This window comes from Erythrolamprus reginae, chromosome 2, assembly GCF_031021105.1.
Source record: "Erythrolamprus reginae isolate rEryReg1 chromosome 2, rEryReg1.hap1, whole genome shotgun sequence".
Taxonomy (NCBI): domain Eukaryota; kingdom Metazoa; phylum Chordata; class Lepidosauria; order Squamata; family Dipsadidae; genus Erythrolamprus; species Erythrolamprus reginae.
This window is the reverse complement of record NC_091951.1, coordinates 284,920,303-284,938,928: the sequence shown is the minus strand read 5'-3', so window position 1 is coordinate 284,938,928 and position 18,626 is coordinate 284,920,303. Positions and strand designations below refer to the sequence as shown.

General features: G+C 41.1%; 1 protein-coding gene across 2 annotated transcripts in view; it reads right to left on the bottom strand.

Moving 5' to 3' along the window:
- The window catches only part of LOC139162441 (kelch domain-containing protein 3-like), an 88,447-nt gene extending 70,478 nt beyond the window's left edge, over positions 1 to 17,969 (bottom strand). Inside the window, exons 1-5 of one of the 2 annotated variants that reach the window (XM_070742807.1) lie at positions 17,796 to 17,969; positions 17,142 to 17,212; positions 8,884 to 8,956; positions 8,506 to 8,548; positions 6,705 to 6,783 (exon numbers count right to left, since the gene is read on the bottom strand). In XM_070742807.1, coding sequence (XP_070598908.1) covers positions 6,705 to 6,783; positions 8,506 to 8,548; positions 8,884 to 8,956; positions 17,142 to 17,203 — 257 coding nt within the window. In that variant the 5' untranslated portion in view covers positions 17,204 to 17,212; positions 17,796 to 17,969. The remainder of the gene's footprint in view (positions 1 to 6,704; positions 6,784 to 8,505; positions 8,549 to 8,883; positions 8,957 to 17,141; positions 17,213 to 17,795) is intronic. The other variant, XM_070742808.1, reaches the window with a different exon arrangement.
- Between the last annotated feature and the right edge of the window lie 657 nt (positions 17,970 to 18,626).

Here is an 18,626-nt window from a genome sequence, read left to right as displayed (position 1 = left end):
ATAAGGAATTACATGCCATGAAGAAAGCAGTTGGAAAACAGCAGTATTGTTATTGCAGATGACGTGAAATATTTATTTCTTGAGAAAGTGGATAAATTCATTAAACTGTACACTATCTCACCCCACCATCACACATATTTTCTAAAGTATGAAGCTACACAGGGGTCAGTTCCATTTATCTTCAGCATTGGTTTGCATCGCGATGTTTCGCACTGACCGAACCAGATTTGCAACACCATCATGACGTCACCGATACGGTACACCGGTAGTGCTCAGTGTTTTGCGTGTGTAGCTTCAGTTCCACACGGTAGTGTGTGCACACATGCAGGTTCCAGCGTATTTTTGCTTCATGCGCAAGTGCAGAAGCAAAATCTTGCGAGGGAATGCGCATGTGAGATTTTGGCGATTGTTTGCTTTGATGCATGCACGGTGTTGTGGTTAGCTCTGGCCCAGCTCCTGCCCCAAGGACTGTGGATGTGGGGGAGACATCCACATGCTGCAGGCCTGTTTTGCCCCCGGTGGAATCTGATGATGAAGGCTCCTCTGACCAAGAAGACATGAGTGACAGGGAGGAGGAGAGTGTGGCAGACAGCTCAGAAGGAGATCAATTATCTAGCTCCTCCTTGGATTCAGAACAAGAGTTAATGATACACCCACGCATGCGGAGAGCGATGCATAGGCAACAACAACTGAGAGATTATTATCAAAGAAAATGAGGCCACCTGTGGTTGGGTGGGGCTGTGGTAATTAGTGAGGCTGCTATAAATAGCAGCTGTGGGTTTGGCCATTGTGGAGGATTATCTGATCTTTGTGTTTCATGACTGCTTTACTGACTTTGACTTTTTGCGTGCTGATTTTTCGCCGCTTTGAAACTAAACCAGAGCAAAGTGTGTTTCACTTTGTGAAAGAAGAAGGACTGTGAATTACCTCACAGCTGCAAGCTAAGTATCACAGAACTGATAAGGGACTTGTACAAATTATCAGTTTGTTTGGAGACGAGTGCTCTTTGCTATACCAAAAGAGGGCTTGGTTTAAGTGAATTTTCATTATAAAGAACTTTGTTTTGAATTTTCAAATGTGTGTGTGTCTGAAATTTGTACCTGTGAATTTTTGGGAGGATTCAACCAGAGAGCCCGACAGAACACACGGAAGCAAAAAAAAATCTCTGAAATCTTTCTCTCGCGTGTCCCCTCACGAGATTTTGCTTCCTGCACATGCATAGAAGCAAAAACATGCTGAGATGCATGTGCACACACATAAGGGAACCAAAGCTGTGCGCACAGCGCATTGGTAGCAGCAATAACGGGAATCCACCCCTGGACGTCACCAGCGGGTCAATATTGGTTCGGGAGATCCAGTCTGAACCAGCAAGAACCCAACCCTGAAGCTATGCTTGTGTATTAAAAGAAACAGGTCCAGATGGAAGCAGGATTATAAACCTGGAGGTAAGGAACAGGGATGAATTACACATGAAAATGACTTTCTGGTCTTTCGTGGTGGTTTGAAGCATTTAGTGAGTAATCCTACTTCACTAACAGAAACGGTTATGTTCAGCAGTAGCCGGTCCAGGCAATTTGATCTACGCCACACCATAATCACCTGTTCAAGAAAGGCTTGCAGTGGTGTGAACATCATGGAGACCATCTGAACATGAACAACTTGTGGCATTTGTCATGTGGAGTTAGCTATAGAAGTCTATACAGCCATATCTAATAATGGAAAAATGCCCTAGAGGTCATTGGACATTTTATAATTGTGTAAGCCGGTGATGGTGAACCTTTTTTTCCTCGGGTGCCGAAACAGTGTGCGTGCATGCTATCACATATGCACAAGTGCCCACACCCATAATTCAATCCTTGGGGAGGGCTAAAACCACTTCCCCCATCCCTCCGGAGGCCTACTGGAGGCTGGAAAGTCCTGTTCCCCAACTTCTGGTGGGCCCAGTAGGCTCTTATTTTGCCCTCCCCCTGGGCTCCAAAGGCTTCTCTGGAAGCCAAAAACACCCTCCCAGAGCCTCTGTGCGAGCCAAAAATCAGCTGGATGTCACACACATGCATGTTGGAGCTGAGCTAGGGCAACGGCTCATGTGCCAGCAGATATGGCTCCATGTGCCACCTGTGGCACCCATGCCATAGGTTCGCCATCACTGGTATAAGCCAACTAGTGTTTAGTGGAGTGATCAGCTTATTGTTATTTCTAAGTATATCTTCCTAGGTATTTTTAATCTTCTTAATAAATACAAATCCATATCCACTGAGGGGTTTTTTAGTCCATCTGGAGGGACGGGTGGGACATAAAATTTCTCATATGGCTTATCTCATACAGCAGGGCTGTCAAACTGGCAGCCTGCTGGTCTGATACGTCACATATAGGCCATGCCCACCCCAGCTCTGTAAAGGGAAAAACGTTGCAAAACATCATGTGATGGCGACGTGACATGGCGAGTTTGACACTCATATCACACAACTTTGTAGAACTTTCTTGCTTTGTAGAACTTTGCCATACTAGAGTTTATTTATTGCATTTATATTTATTTATTTATTGCATTTATATGCTGCTCACTCCAAATTGAATTCTGAGCAGCTAACAATGGTTATAAATGCAAGTAAAAAACAGTAAAAAAAAATCAATAAAATCACATATATCATTTAAAAAAAAACCATGCGTACTACCATTCAGTCTTAATTCCAGGCCTGCTGGAATTGGAGTTGGCAAAGAAATGCTAGAAATCCATATATTCCCTAATAAATTCATAAGTTAAGAATAATGACTCCAGGATCTAGATGTTAAACATTTCCTAAGCCAAGAAGATACGTTTTCAAGCTTTCAAATAAAATAATATACAGTATCCCCTTTTATCCATTACGGAGTTTTGAAGAGGAAAAAAGCTCCATGAATCTTCTCAACGAAAAGAAACAGTTCACTTTCACTGCATGCCAATGTTGATATATATTCACTGTAAGATGAATCAATTAGAGCAACCTGGTAACAATTTGCGTTATAATCTAACACACCATGCTCTCTTTACCAAAGAACAAGCCCCATTTATCATAATGGCATTATTCTGGAGAAAGTTTGGATAGTTTCCATGTCAAGATTCAATTGAAATTAACTTAGAACAAAGTTGACTATGGGTTTTCTGACCATTCAGTAACTGGCATTTTTTGCATTTGTTTTTACATATTTGAACTACTGAAAGGAAGAATAGAAATAGAAATAAGAATAGAATAGAATAGAATAACAGAGTTGGAAGTTTTTAAGAAGAGATTGGACAACATTTTGTCTGAAAATTATAGGGTTTCCTATCTTAAAAACTTCCAGTGTTGGAGCATTCACAACTTCTGGGCACAAGCCATTCCACTGGTTAATTGCTTTAACTATCAGGAAATTTCTTCTTAGTTCTAGATACGTAGACCAGCGTTTCCCAACCGGTGTGCCGCCAAGCTCCAGCTGGGCGGGGCGCTGCCGGTACTTCCGTCCTGGGGCTCCCGCTCGCAGCTGTCCCCCGGCTCCTGCTCGATGCCGCGGTTTTCGGCGCTCTCCTGCTGGGCCCCAAAGAAGGAAGGCAGGAAGAAGGAGAACTCCATTCTTCGTGCCTTTTTCCCGCCTTCCTTCTTTGGGGCCCAGCAGGAGAGTGCTGAAAACCGCGGCATCGAGCAGGAGCCGGTTGATAGCTGCGAGCGGGAGCCCCAGGACGGAAGTACCGGCAGCGCCCCGCCCAGCTGGAGCTTCTCTGGTGTCGACGGCAAGTGTCCTTTGTGGCCCGGCGGGAGGGCACTGGCGATGGGAGCGGGGGGAGGGTGACCGCAGCGGCCGCAGGCAGTCGCGGGGAGATGGCGGCGGCGAGAGGGAGCGCTCTCTCTCTCTCTCTCAGCTGACTGCAAGTGGGAGCCCTGACGGTGGTGGTTGGACGTGCTGCTGGACGTCGTATATGCTGGCGCTGCGGGCCTGGCATATACGGTGTCCAGCAGCACATCCAGCTGCCGCCGTCAGGGCTCCCGCTTGCAGTCAGCTGAGAGAGAGAGAGAAAGAAAGAAAGAGAGACATATAAGAGAGGCAGAGAGAGAGAGAAAGAGAGACATAGCAGGAGAGGCAGAGAAAGAGAGGCAGAGAAAGAGAGATAGAGAAAGAGAGAGAGAAAGAGAGACATAGCAAGAGAGGCAGAGAGAGAGAAAAAGAAAGAGACATAGCAAGAGAAAAAGAGAGACTTAGCAAGAGAGGCACAGAGAGAGAGAGGGAAAGAAAGAAAGAAAGAGAGACATAGCAAGAGAGACAGAGAGAAAGAGAAAGAAATAAAGAGAGATAGCAAGAGAGGCAAAGAGAAAGAAAGAGACATATAGCAAGACAGTGAAAGAGAGAGAGAGAGCAAGAGAGAGAGAAAAAAGCAAGAAAGAGATAGCAAGAGAGACAGAGAGAGAGAGCAAGGGAGAGAGAAAGACATAGAGGAAGGGAAGGAGGGAGAGAGAAAGAGAGCAAAAAAGAGAGGAAGAAAGAAAGAGGGATGGAGAGAGAGAAAGAAGGGAAGGAAGGAAAAGAGAGAAAGAGGGAGAAATAGAGCGAAAGGGAGGAAGAGAGAGGGTTTTTTTGTCCAAACTTTTCTTTAGCCCGCCCCCCCGCCCCGCCCCCCCCTTTCAGTGTTCCCCAGGATTTTGAAAATATGAATAATGTGCCGCGGCTCAAAAAAGGTTGGGAAACACTGATGTAGACAATGTCAGATTAGATTTTAGTAGCCTTTGTGTTGACTGAAGATAATTGGACCTGAAGTCAATCTGACACCAAATCTTATTTGATGCAACTGCTTTTTTGGCTATTGGTATTTTCTGCGCTTCCAGGGAATATTGGAATATAGTTTTGTTATTCCCAGCTTGAGCACAGAGACAGTACAATGCCCATGGCTGAAACCCACAAGAGCTGTCCCATATGGGAAATTGTATTAAAATGATACTAATATGGATGACAATGAAGGGTGGACATCCATGCACAATCATATATATGGATTCCTTACCAAGACCTAACCAGCTGAGATGAACTATTTGATGCAGTACAAATGAATGAAACATAGAAACATAGAAGACAGACGGCAGAAAAAGACCTCATGGTCCATCAAGTCTGCCCTTATACTATTTCCTGTATTTTATCTTACAATGGATATATGTTTGTCCCAGGCATGTTTAAATTCAGTTGCTGTGGATTTACCAACCATGTCTGCTGGAAGTTTGTTCCAAGGATCTACTACTCTTTCAGTAAAATAATATTTTCTCATGTTGCTTTTGATCTTTCCCCCAACTAACTTCAGATTGCGTCCCCTTGTTCTTGTGTTCACTTTCCTATTAAAAACACTTCCCTCCTGAACCTTATTTAACCCTTTAACATATTTAAATGTTTCGATCATGTCCCCCCTTTTCCTTCTGTCCTCCAGACTATACAGATTGAGTTCATTAAGTCTTTCCTAATACGTTTTATGCTTAAGACCTTCCACCATTCTTGTAGCCAGTCTTTGGACCCGTTCAATTTTGTCAATATCTTTTTGTAGGTGAGGTCTCCAGAACTGATTGGATTAACTGGAGACTAAAACATATGAAGAACGGTTACAGGAATTGAACATGGCTAGGCTAGAGAAAGAAGAACAGGGAGAGACGTTAGCAGTGTTCCAATATTTGAGGGGCTGCCATAGAGAGAAGGGGATCAAGCTATTTTTCCAAAGCACCTGAAGGCTAGATAAGGAATAATGGATGGAAACTGATCAATGAAAGATTCAACCTAGAAATAAGGAGAAACTTTCTGACAGTGAAGACAATCAACCAGCAGTGGACTACGAGCCGAAATGCTAAATTGCACTTGCCGCTGTGGAGCCGCAGGTGCACCCGTGTTTCAGCATGCACAGAAGCAAAAAAACCTCACCGAAACACGGGCGCACCTGCGGTTCCATGCTTGATTTTGCCTCCTCCACAGGTTAGCAGCAAAATTGCACTGGACCCACAAGCATTTACGAGCCGTGTCGGTGAGCGCAATTTAGCATTCCGGCTCATAGCCCACAACTGCAATCAACCAATGGAACAGTTTACATTCAGAAATTGTGGAAGCTTCATTACGGGAGACTTTCAAGAAAAGATTTGTTTGAAATGGTGTAGGGTTTCCTACTCGTGTAGGGGGTTGGACTAAATGACCTATAAAGTCCCTTCCAAATCTGTTAATCGGATTCATTTACGTTTAGGTATAATTGAACTCAGCTTCACAGTATTTTTGGAGAAAGTCTTTGTGCTTTCCTTTTTTTTAGGTTGAACTCAATTGCATAAAATCAATGCTGCAGGACAGCCTTCTGCAATGCATTGCCCTCAATGTGCTAGATTTTTTTTTATATAACAGGCCATCACCTACTTAATAGCCATCTACTTCTTTTTAGCTCTTTGGTGTTTTAAACCAGGTGAGGCTAAGATGGTCTCCTTCTGGATAGATGGTCAGTATCTAAATAGAAAGTGCTAAATCAGAAGCAATCTAAAGTAAGATTGCTGATTTTCTGTCCTATTAGAATAACTTGTATGATACTCAGAATGTGTAAAAGTCAGTTTACATCCAAAAAAGGTACATATCATTGCTAATCTCTTTTCCTTTGTTTTGATCTTGTGAAATAATTTAGTTTCCATTTTGTATCTCAGTACCAAGAAATGAGGATTGCATTTTCTTTTTCTGAATTGCTTACTTACCTAAGTGAATGCCCTTGTCGTGGGCAGGGAATGTGTCCATCTTGTGGTATCTTTTCCCACGTCAAATCAGTTAGAGTAACTGAAAATTAGGAGACATTTGAGATTATTATCATCATCATTAATAACAAAATCTACAGAGAGGGGCGGCATAAAATCTAATAAATAAATAAATAAATAAATAAAACCACAGTTTAATCTTATTTATTTATTTATTTATTTATTTATTTATTTATTTATTTATTTATTTATTTATTTATTTATTTATTTATTTATTTATTTATTTATTTATTTATTTATTTATTTATTTATTTATTTATTTATTTGATTTGATTTGTATGCCGCCCCTCTCTGTAGACTCAGGATGGCTAACAACAGTAAAAAGACAATATGAACAAATCTAATATTAAAAGTAATGTAAAAAACCCAATTTAAGAAACCAATCATACATACAGACATATCATGCATAAATTTTATAAGCCTAGGGGGAAGAGCATATCTCAGTTCTCCCATGCCTGATGACAGAGGTGGGTTTTAAGGAGCTTATGAAAGGCAAGGAGGGTGGGGGCAACTCTGATATCTAGGGGGAGTTGGTTCCAGAGGGTAGGGGCCGCTACAGAGAAGGCTCTTCCCCTGGGTCCCGCCAAATGACATTGTTTAGTCGACAGGACCCGGAGAAAGCCAACTCTGTGGGACCTAACTGGTTGCTGGGATTCGTGATTTACGATGTATAGTCTGTGTTGACATGCAGACCACTCAGTTAGGCTGTGATCCTATCAACTACTGTGCCATTCATGGCATGTTTCATGAAATATAGAATAAACAACATTGAATAATCAAATATTCAAGTAAAAATATTTGATCTACTTAGCAGAATACAGAGGCATCTGCAGGCTCCATCTTTCATTAAAATGATAAAAGCATCATCCTGTTGCTATGGCACAAAATATATGAATCCTGTTGCTCTAAGGCATAATATGTTTTAATTAGTCTGAGCTTGGCATTTATTCATTTAATTTGTGTATCACTTGACTCCTAACATGTTGCATGAATCTAGACATTATATTTGACTCAGCCTTCCATCCTTCTGAGGTTGATAAATGAGGGTCCAAATTGTTGGGGGCAGTAGGTTGACTCTGTAAACCACTTAGAGAGGGCTATAAAGCACTTCAAAGCGGTATATAAATCTAAGTGCTATTGCTATTTATAAACCATGGTTTATGGTTGAGCAAAATGTACGTATATTTATCCATGCATTGGAAGTTTATTCAAGAAATCTTGGTTAAAACAATGTGAGTCAAGAACCAGGGTCTTGTATCAAATCCCCCCTCCCTCGAAATCCTGCAGAAGATGCACTATGCAAAATGATGTATTTATTTTTATACATTTTTTAAATATTAGGACTGTGTACAAGCAGAGGTCCGCCACCCCTGGGCTGTGAATTGGCACTGAGCTGTGGCATGCCAGAAAACAGGATTTGCAAACATGCGAAGCTCCATCCATGGGATGTAGACAGCATGCAACCCCCCCCCACCCCCCACCCCCATCTTCAGAGAAGCGTCTCTCCACGGAACCAGCCTGTGGTGCCTTAAAGATTGGGGGCCTCTGGTATACAGGAGAAACACTGGGATTATTCACAAACGATTCCTTCTTCTATTGTTTACAATTAAAATCCCACTATTTCATAATGATAACTCATTTTTCCTGCATTACAAATAGGTTGCTCTATTACAGTGAAAGATGTGTAACTCCAAAGAGACAAATAAACATGCCATCTACTAGAAAAAGATGAATAGTATCTCACCTGTCAACATGTAGAAGTCATTGAAATATGTTGGTTGATCATCCTGAAAAAGAAAGAGAGAGACTGAACTTGTTTGATTCAAAGATCATCAATATTGTCATCCAGACAAGGAAAGATTTTTAAATTAAAGTGCAGTTTAACTCTCTTGAGTGAGTTGAATTAGAAATAATAGACAAACAATTATCTCTAGACAGAAGCAGGCATAACTATGAGATATTAATAGACAATGACCAGAATGTTGTGATTCTTAAGACAGGAGAGAGAAGATTTTTATTCAACAATAAAAAAGGGACAAGGCATGCAATTTATCACAGCTTGAGAACTGATGCCAAAGAGTGATCAAATTAACAAGAGATAACAAAGAAAACTGATACTTACAGAAGTATTATAAAAGGAGCAGCCCCCAAATATAAATGCTATATTTCCAGCCATTACCAATGCATGTCCATGTCTAAATAGTAAATCGAACAATGATAAATATTATGGGACAGTTTCATAACACTGGGTGTATTCACTTTCACCAAAACGAGAGACCGTCTGTATTGCTATGCCTGCCTAATACAGATCCTCCCACAGAGCTGAACAAGGCAGTCAGTTTCTCTTAGCCACAAACACTCTAAGGCTGCTTACTCACAAAAGCCACAATTACAAACATTTATTCCCCTTCTACTTTCTTGTTTCCTCATCTCTCATGTTTCTCAAAGTGCTCTTGGGTATCAGACAGTGATGTGCTGACAAATTTTTTACTGCCACGCTATGGGCATGGCTTATTTTGTGGAGGTGGCTTGATGGCCATGTGACTGGGTAGGAGTGGCTTGCCGACCATGTGACCAGGTGGGAGTGGCTTGACAATCATGTGACCGGGGGGTGGCTTAAAGATCATGTGACTAGGTAGGAGTGGCTTACTGACCAAGATAAGTTTTCAAATAGGTACTTGCATTCTTTTTCAGTTGATCAAGTCACATTATTCCAATCACTTTTTGTATGTAAAGAAATGTAAACCGGAGCTAAGGAAGAAATTGAAACTTATTGCAAATAATTTAACCCCCTAAATGGTGGTGGGTTTTTTATTGGTGTTGGGCACGTTTTCTTTTAAGTATTTTTTTGTTTGTTGTTAATTTAGTAAATAAACCAATAAAAAAAGGTCACATTATTTGAATAGCCACAAAAAGGACAAATGATAGACAGCATTATTTGTTGACGAGCAGAGTAACGTTTTAAACTTTTGTACTGAACCCACAAGGTTCCGTATGATAACAGATTAGGCAAGTAGCTCAATTTTCTTGAATTGCTATAAACGTTCAGTGCTAGATAATGATTAAAATGATTAAAGCGTTTATGAGTAAAAACATACTATTTAATTATTTCCTATTTTAAAAGTAATTAAGGATCATGCTACGGTACTAGAGAAGGAAGGACAATAAAAAAACTATTAAGTATTCAATAAATAGTGCGTAGACATACTACTCCCAATGCACCCCCCCCCGGTGGGGGCAGCAGCCCATTACTGGTACCAGCAGAACAATGTACGGCTGAGGATGCTGAACGCAAAGCTTTCTTCAACAGAGAAGTATGTTTTTGCTGGACATTTTTGTAACCCAAAATAGATAAATCGGCAATGGTTACAATTCAATGGGTCTTTTCCTGGCAATAAAGTCCTATAAATATGTTTTTGCAAAACATAAATATGTTTTTGCATAAACATATTTTAAATTAAGTGATAACTAAGTAATAATTACCATAAGGTAAATGCTTTTTTAAAAAAAGAAGAGAAGAAAGCAACTTTGATGTGGAAGCGTTTCTTGTTGTTGTATCTATTTTATTGATACAAATTCAGGGTATTTTCATACTTGAGTGAAAACATCATTATACTGTATCACTCATCATCATCATCATCATCATCATCTCCTCTTTATTTGTCTCTTTCATATGAAAACCTCCCCTCCACCAAATGAAATTGTATAATTCTACCCCCCTGTCATTTAAATAAGATGGATTTGGTAATATGAAGCATGGACAGAAATGAAAGAAACTGGGTCCAAGATGCTGTTCACATATCAACAAGAACAGCAACAATCCATTGCGGTTTCTGAGTTGCTGTGCTTACTCAGTTTGTACTGTTTTATGGAATATGGAGTTCTGTAATAATTATTCATTAACTTTTAAAAAAAACTCATGCTGATTTTTACATTTTTTTAACAAGAGTTATTCAATGAGCTCAAAATTCCAGTCTGTTACTCCAATAGAGACATGAAGGTATAAACATAAATATTAAAAGCAAAGTCCAAAAATACAATGGATAGATTAAAATATCAATCTAGAAAGGTGAGAACCAGTCATAAAATTAACCAAAGTCACTAAAAACCAGAAGAAAGAGCCAGAGCAAGAAAGTTAGGACTAGATCAATTAGATCCCTGGTTCCCAACTGTTTGGCCCATGCCACCCAGGGGGGGAATTTGATTTTTAATGGGGGCAATTGGAGCCTTGTTTAAGCCAAGTTAGTGGCCTTTTAGGCTTCCTCTACATGTGTACAGTTCACTTTTTGAATAGTAAGAATTATATGTTATGGGGTGGGGGCATCAGGATTTTAGAGATGCTTGGGTGGGGTATGGCCAAAAAAATAAATAAATACAGTGGTACCTCAAGATACGAACCCCTCGTCTTACGAACAACTCGTGATACGAACCCGGGGTTCAGAAAAATTTTGCCTCTTCTTACGAACTTTTTTCGAGTTACGAACCAGCGTTCGGAGACTGCTGGGAAGCCGCGTGGCTGTTTTAAAAGGTGACAGCCGGGCGGCGGGGCTTCCCAGAAGCCTCCCGAATGCCGGTTCGTAACTCGAACAAAGTTCGTAAGAAGAGGCAAAATTTTTCTGAACCCCGGGTTCAGTTCGGGAGGTTGCTGGCAAGCCCCCCAGCCCGGCTGTCACCTTTTAAAACAGCCGCGCCGCTTCCCAGCTGTCTCCCGAAGCCGAACGCGGAAGTTCGGCTTTGGCGTTCGGCTTCAGGAGACAGCTTGGAAGCGGCACGGCTGTTTTAAAAGGTCGCAGCCGGCCTGGGGGGCTTTCCAGCACCCCCACAAACCCTGAACCCAGGTTTGGGGGGGGTGCTGGGAAGCCCTCCAGGCCGGCTGCGACCTTTTAAAACAGCCGCGCCGCTTCCCAGCTGTCTCCCGAAGCCGAACGCGGAAGTTCGGCTTTGGTGTTCGGCTTCAGGAGACAACTGGGAAGCGGCGCGGCTGTTTTAAAAGGTCGCAGCCAGCCTGGGGGGCTTCCCAGCACCCCCCGGGGTTCGGGGGGTGCTGGAAAGCCCCCCAGGCCAGCTGCGACCTTTTAAAACAGCCGCGCCGCTTCCCAGCTGTCTCCTGAAGCCGAACGCGGAAGTTTGGCTTTGGCGTTTGGCTTCAGAAGACAGCTGGGAAGAGGCGCAGCTGTTTTAAAAGGTCGCAGCCAGCCTGGGGGGCTTCCCAGCACCCCCCAAACCCCGAACCCGGGTTCGGGAGGGTGCTGGGAAGCCCCCCAGGCTGGCTGTCACCTTTTAAAACAGCCGCGCCGCTTCCCAGCAGTCGCCGAAAGCCGTTATTTTGCAGGGTTTTTTTGGTTGCACGGATTAATTGACTTTACATTGTTTCCTATGGGAAACAATGTTTCGTCTTACGAACCTTTCATCATACGAACCTCCTCCTTGCACCAATTAAGTTCGTATCATGAGGTATTACTGTATTGGGAACCACTGACTTAGATGGAACTCATCAGTCAGGGTAGACATCAATTTGGCTTCATAGGAGAAAGCAACAAATTTTTGGAAGCCTCTACAGTTTTCTTTCCAAACTGGATGTAAAGGATGGTTCTTTTAAAGAACTTTGCAGGTTTTTTTAAAAAAAATATTATTAAAGAATTTGTGCTCATTTGCAAATGCATAGGTTAGGGACGGCAGAAATACTCCATTAATTACTGAGGCAAGCAGCCAAATTTAAATGAACTTGCATCAGATCTTTCAACCTATTAATATGCATGTCTGTCTCCTAGAGAGAGCTGGCAGGAAGTACCTGGCGTGCTTTCCACTGTTCGGATGCCTGAGCTCAACTTGGCTATGGCAACGAGGCTGGGGATTGGATATAGCTTCAAGGTTTTAAGGAGCAATTTACAGGCACTGGCTACATTTCTTTGCCCAGCCAGTGGAACCTGTGAGTCAGAAACACCACCATAATTGCTGTGCTTAATAGGTAATGGGATAGGTTTGGGCAACTAAGGAAAAGCGCTTAAGACAAAAGCTTTCAGTCCCTTTTCAAGTTGCCTGAATGACAGATTTTGAGCATTGGCGACTGTGTGGCTGAACTGTTTACTTGGGCTAATTTTGAACAGACTCCTTTAGCACTCTTCTAAAAAGTACAGGTAATCGAGGGGCGGATGGCTTCTAAAATCCAAAATCTCTTTCACGCATGCTCTCTGCAGGCTTCTCAAAACTTCTGTCCACCCCATTTTTTGTGAAAAAATAGACCCATTTTTTTCACAGAAATGGGACACACAGGGATGGGGCTTTGGGACAGCAAAAATGGCTGTATTTGGTATATATGATGCACGGACATTTTCACCCACTTTGGGGGGGGGGGGAGGGAAACGGTGCGTCTTATACTCCGAAAAATATGGTAGTACTTTATACCTAGACACCCATGCTTTTGGACTCAAGAATTCTAGTTAGGTTGTTTTATAAATGTAGTTCAATTTCGTCTTCAATTTTATTTACTGTCTGCTAAGAGCACTCACAGAACACTCATGGATAATAATAATAATAATAATAATAATAATAATAATAATAATAATAATAATAATAATTTATTAGATTTAATAATAAATCTATAATATATACATTCTCTATAATCTCTCCGAGGACTCAGGGCGGCTCACAACAATAATAAAATACATTAAACAATGGTACAAATGTAATAGTATTAGTAAAAGCTAGAATTAAACCTCCTTAATATTAAAAAATAATCAATAGTACACAATCATACCATTCTCAAGTGCTATAATCAGCAGAAGGGGGTGGGGAATCAGTCCCCCCATGCCTGGCGACATAAATGGTTCTTTAACATCTTGCAGAAGATGGGGAGGGTGGGGGCAATTCAAATCTCCGGGGGTAGTTGATTCCAGAGGGCCGGGGCTGCCACAGAGAAGGATCTTCCCCTGGGTCCTGCCAGATGGCATTGCTTAGTCGACGGGACCCGGAGAAGGCCAACTCTGTGGGACCTAATCGGCCGCTGGGACTCATGCGGCAGAAGGCAGTCCTGTAGGTATTCTGGTCCGATGCCATGTAGGGATACATTGCTTGCGCTGGTCTAAGACTGTAATAGCCTCGTTGAGTTATTACAAGGTTTCCTGAACTGAAATGGACATGACTTAAAATGGGCCATGGAAGCAAGGCAGATTCCAGCCCTTGACCCTGTCTTTTCCACTCTCACCAGTGAGATGCCATTTATGGTGCCCCACCGCATAATTCGAAGAGAAGGAAAATACTACTTTAAAACTACATTACAGGTAGTCCTCGTGTTTAAGGTTATGACCATAATTGAATCCTGCAATTATACTTTTAAATCATAATGGTCATAAAATGGGTCACAATATGATTAGACTTGATTTTGTAATTGTAAGCAACGCCGCTGTTTGCTGTGAGGTGGATTTAGCCAATAACCATACATAAGATCCAGTTTCTGGCAAAAATGCTATAAATCACAAAGATGTTACAGTGGGGCATTGCAAACAGCCATAAATGGGGGCCAGTTGCCAAGCACTCAAAATGTGGTCATGTGTGAGGGTTTGGGGAGGGCAATGTTGGAAGTTCAAAACCCGACCATCAGTAGATTTTTAAGGGTTCATTATAACTTCAAATTCATCAACCTGTTGATGAATGCAATGTTAAGCTGCCTCTGCAGCAGGCTGGGAATGGGTTGAAAAGTGCTATCACAGGGATAGGTCCTCTAAAAACTGCTACAGTAATGAGGAAGTTTTTTGCTGCAGTTCATGGGACACGAGTGTTCTATTCTGGGCCTGCACAGATGGAAACCCAAGGAAGAATTCCACTTGATGCTCTTTTAAATCAAACTCTTTTATATAAAAAGCAGAATTTTACAAGCGTTTTAATCCATCTTGGCCGCTTTCCCAGTGAAAGCTCAGAAGAGATAAGAGGCCAGCCTATCAAAGCCCATTAACATTCCAGAGGCAATTTCTGAGTCACACAGACACACCCACTTACAATTTCTCTAGACATTCAGCAGACAAGGGCATTTCGACTCCATGGATTTTTGCAGAGAAATAGCAGTGTTCTAGCATAGTATGTCTGGAAACCCCAAACCTTGAATTGACTCCATTACAAACATTGGAACTCCACCCTGATTTCCCAATAAGGCCACCCTTAAGTACCTATTTGGAATGGTCATAATTCCCTAGAGTTAAAAACTACAGATTACTTCCTTTTCCCATATAAATATTCTTGTCTTTTTCTTAATCTTCTAAAGCGGGCATCTAACAGAGGCTCGTGGTCTACCTCCTCCTCCGAGTCAGACATTACTATCATTGGCATATCTGCCACCTCTGGTGGTCCCCCAGGTTCATCCAGGTCTATTTCTCCCTCACTCTCACTGTTTGCATCAGCTGGCAAAACCAGTGGCCCAGGGTACCAAAATGGGCCTGGCTCATCCTCCTCGGAATCTATCATTTGATCGAGGACCACTCACAACAATGAGGTCAATGCTTTAGGAAAGTAACCTAAGCTCCTTTTCACACTGTTACTGTTTCTTCTTGACAAACTCTCCAAAGTTGTGGGGAAGATCTGCAATCACTCAGATTTCTGGAACGTCTACAGATCTTGCAGAAGAATAACGAAAAACAGAGTATAACCCTACCCAGTAATGAAGAAAAGTAGGTTAAATCACTTATATATATGAGCTGTATAAACACAGTACCTTTCTATGTATAAACTTACTACACATTTCATTTATTTCTCTGTCTGGCATAAAATAAAATTCCAGGCCCCTATAGGAGGGAGAGAGCTGAAAATCCTTCAAGCTATTTTTTCCTTGAAAGACAACAACAGAATGGCTGCAGACCAGGAATCAGAAGGTGGCTTGAGTTGGCATTTCCACAAACGAGGGAACAGATTGCCCATAGGCCTCATAGAACTGAAGGTCTCCCAAACCCAAACTTATTATAGTTTTATACATTTCACAAATATCACAGCTGACCACAAAACTAAATTGGCTCAGCAGTTGCGGTTTTATAATCACAAAGAACTGGAATCAGTCTTACAGCAATATAAACTTTAGGAGGAGCTAGAAATTTGTAGAGTCAAGTTCATTTCTCTGTCTGCATTTTTTTCTAGTTTGACAATATCGTCTTTCACACACTAAGTCTTTCTCTACATCAGGGCTCCCCAAACCTGGCAACTTTAAGACTTGTTGACTTCAATTCTCAGAATTCTCCAGCCACTTATGCTAACGGGAGAATTCTGGGAGTTGAAGTCCATAAGTCTTAAAGTTGCCAAGCTTGAAGAACCCTGCCCTACATCATTCTTATTGGGACAGAGTAAAACATAAAGTATTGACCTGAAAACTCTGCTGACCATTGATAAATCTTACTATCAAGAACAATGGTTATTTGGTTTCCATTATGGTACATTATGCATGGCTATTCCTTGATATGACTATCCTCTTAGAATGAAGAATTGGAGGAACCCAGGGAGATTATTTAAACCACATAAACTTGGGAGGAAGTGAGGGAGATCATTTAAACCTTATAAAAATATATAAGAAATAGGATGAACTATGGCAGGGGTGGGATTCTACGGTTTAGACTGGTTCAGGCAAACCGGATGCTCCAACGATCAGCTGGGAGCAAATCAGTTCGCTCCAACGATCTGGTGGGCCCATGTGTTTACCTTCCCCCGCGCTTTACTGACCTATATCTTCTTAGTTGATTCGTACAGCAGAGCGGTGTTTCTCCCCAGCAGTAACGCGGAAGATACGTTTTTGTAAAATGCACGAAGCGTGTGATTACCGAGACAATTGTCAAAGGATCCCATCATCGATTGATGGGATATTTGGAAAAAGTTTCACACTACTCTAAATTATACTCAGTTTTATAAAACCATACTTACATTATATAAACACACACAACATGTGGACAAAACACCACCACCATATATTACATACATAATTACTATTAATAATATATTATAGCATCTATCTAATATACAATAATGAAGTATATAACTCTGTTATGCCCAGTGACCAAGGATGTTATTGAAACTATGCTATCACGGATGTACACATAGACACTTTGTAGATCTAACTGTTAATCAAGAAAATCTACAAGTAACTACTAAGGAGACATTTTTTAATTTTTAAAACAGACTTCACACAGGCCAAGAATAGTTTCCTTAAGCTAACCATTCTACCAGATCTTTATCCACAATAAACTTAATTTATGAATTAAATTCTAATGCAAGATAGCCAAGAAAAAGTACGGTAAGAAAAATTATCAGTTCACTAAATAACTTTAGTGTTATATTTCAGTATAACACAGATACATAAATTAAGACTGACTGTTTTCTGGGGTCTTTTTTTAAACCACTCTGCCATACCTAGGAGTTGGAGGATTTCCATTCACTTCCTTTTTAGTCCAGTATCCGCTTGCGAATGCCATCTAAGAAAGCTGTGTTGGGAAAGAAAATAATGGATTATTTTGACAGCATTTAATGGAATGGTAATGGTGTTCACTAATAAATATGAATTATGTCTGGGATGAGATCGACCAATGTGTATTTGGGAATTGCTTCCATTTATGACAGTGACCAAGACCGACAAGTTCCTTTCTCCAATGAAAATTCATTCCAGAAATTGTCCTGATTTTTATAAGGAAAATAAGGAAGGGCAAGGTTGAACAACTGTAGTCAGGAGATGGGAGGGATCATATAAATAATGAATTTCATCCTCTTTCTTCAATTCAACTTTTACCAACATGGTCCATCTGTATGTGTCTGAAATGCAACTCACAAAATTTCTACCTAGTGTGACCAAAGAGAAATATGCCAGGAATGGATTTCAACATGTCTAATCATCAGCTGAAAAAGTATTATCAATTATCACAGTATTATCATATTCGCCAAAATTGATGACAGCAATGGTTCTCTTGTAATCTTCCATGTAATTTGTCTATGGAAGTTCTCTATAATAACAAAGCATGAAACAAAATTTACTTTCCTCCCCCTTTTATTTTTCCTCTGTGTTATACTCACCACTGTGATTCTGTTTCTCTAGAAATGCAGGAATTAATATGTCTGCAACTTCAGTAAGCCTCCCAATTTTAATTTTACCAGTTTTATCAACCTCTTTACCTGCCCTGAATAACAGTTGCTATGGCACCAACATACACAGATTGCAATGCACACCTTTGTTGCCTTTATAATTCTGATTTATTTCCGGGTCATTTGAAGTCATGACAACTCAAACAGACAAAGACCATAGTGTAAACTCAATATCCCATTATTCTGTCCTTCTCTAGTAAAATCCTATTGAATGTATGTGTGGAGAATTTCCATTAAAGAAACAGTAGGCACATTTTTAATTAAAGGATTAATCTTGTCTTTCCAAAGTCTATAATCCTATACATACAGTATTTTCGTATAAGCAACTCATACCCTATTCTGTATAAATACTATGCAGTGGTTCTCAACTTGGGGACCAGGATCCTTTTAGGGGGTCGAATAATCGTTTCACAGAGGTCGCCTAAGACCATGGGGAAAGACAATTTTCTCATGGTGTTAAGAACTAAAGCTTCTATTCTGGTGCCTTGGAACATATTTTTACAATCTGACCAATCAGCTGTTTACAGTGGGGGTGTCCCTCTGACCTTTCTCCCAATCAGCTTAAAGCTCTGTTGGGAGAATTGGCTTATTGTTGGAGGTCACCACAACATGAGGAACTGTATTAAGGAGTCATAGCCAGTAATGGGAAGCCAAAATTTTTATTGCCACGCTGTGGGTGTGGCTTATTTTGTGAGTGTGGTTTGATGGTCATGTGAGTGGGTAGGAGTGGCTTGCCAGTCATGTGACCAGGTGGGAGTGGCT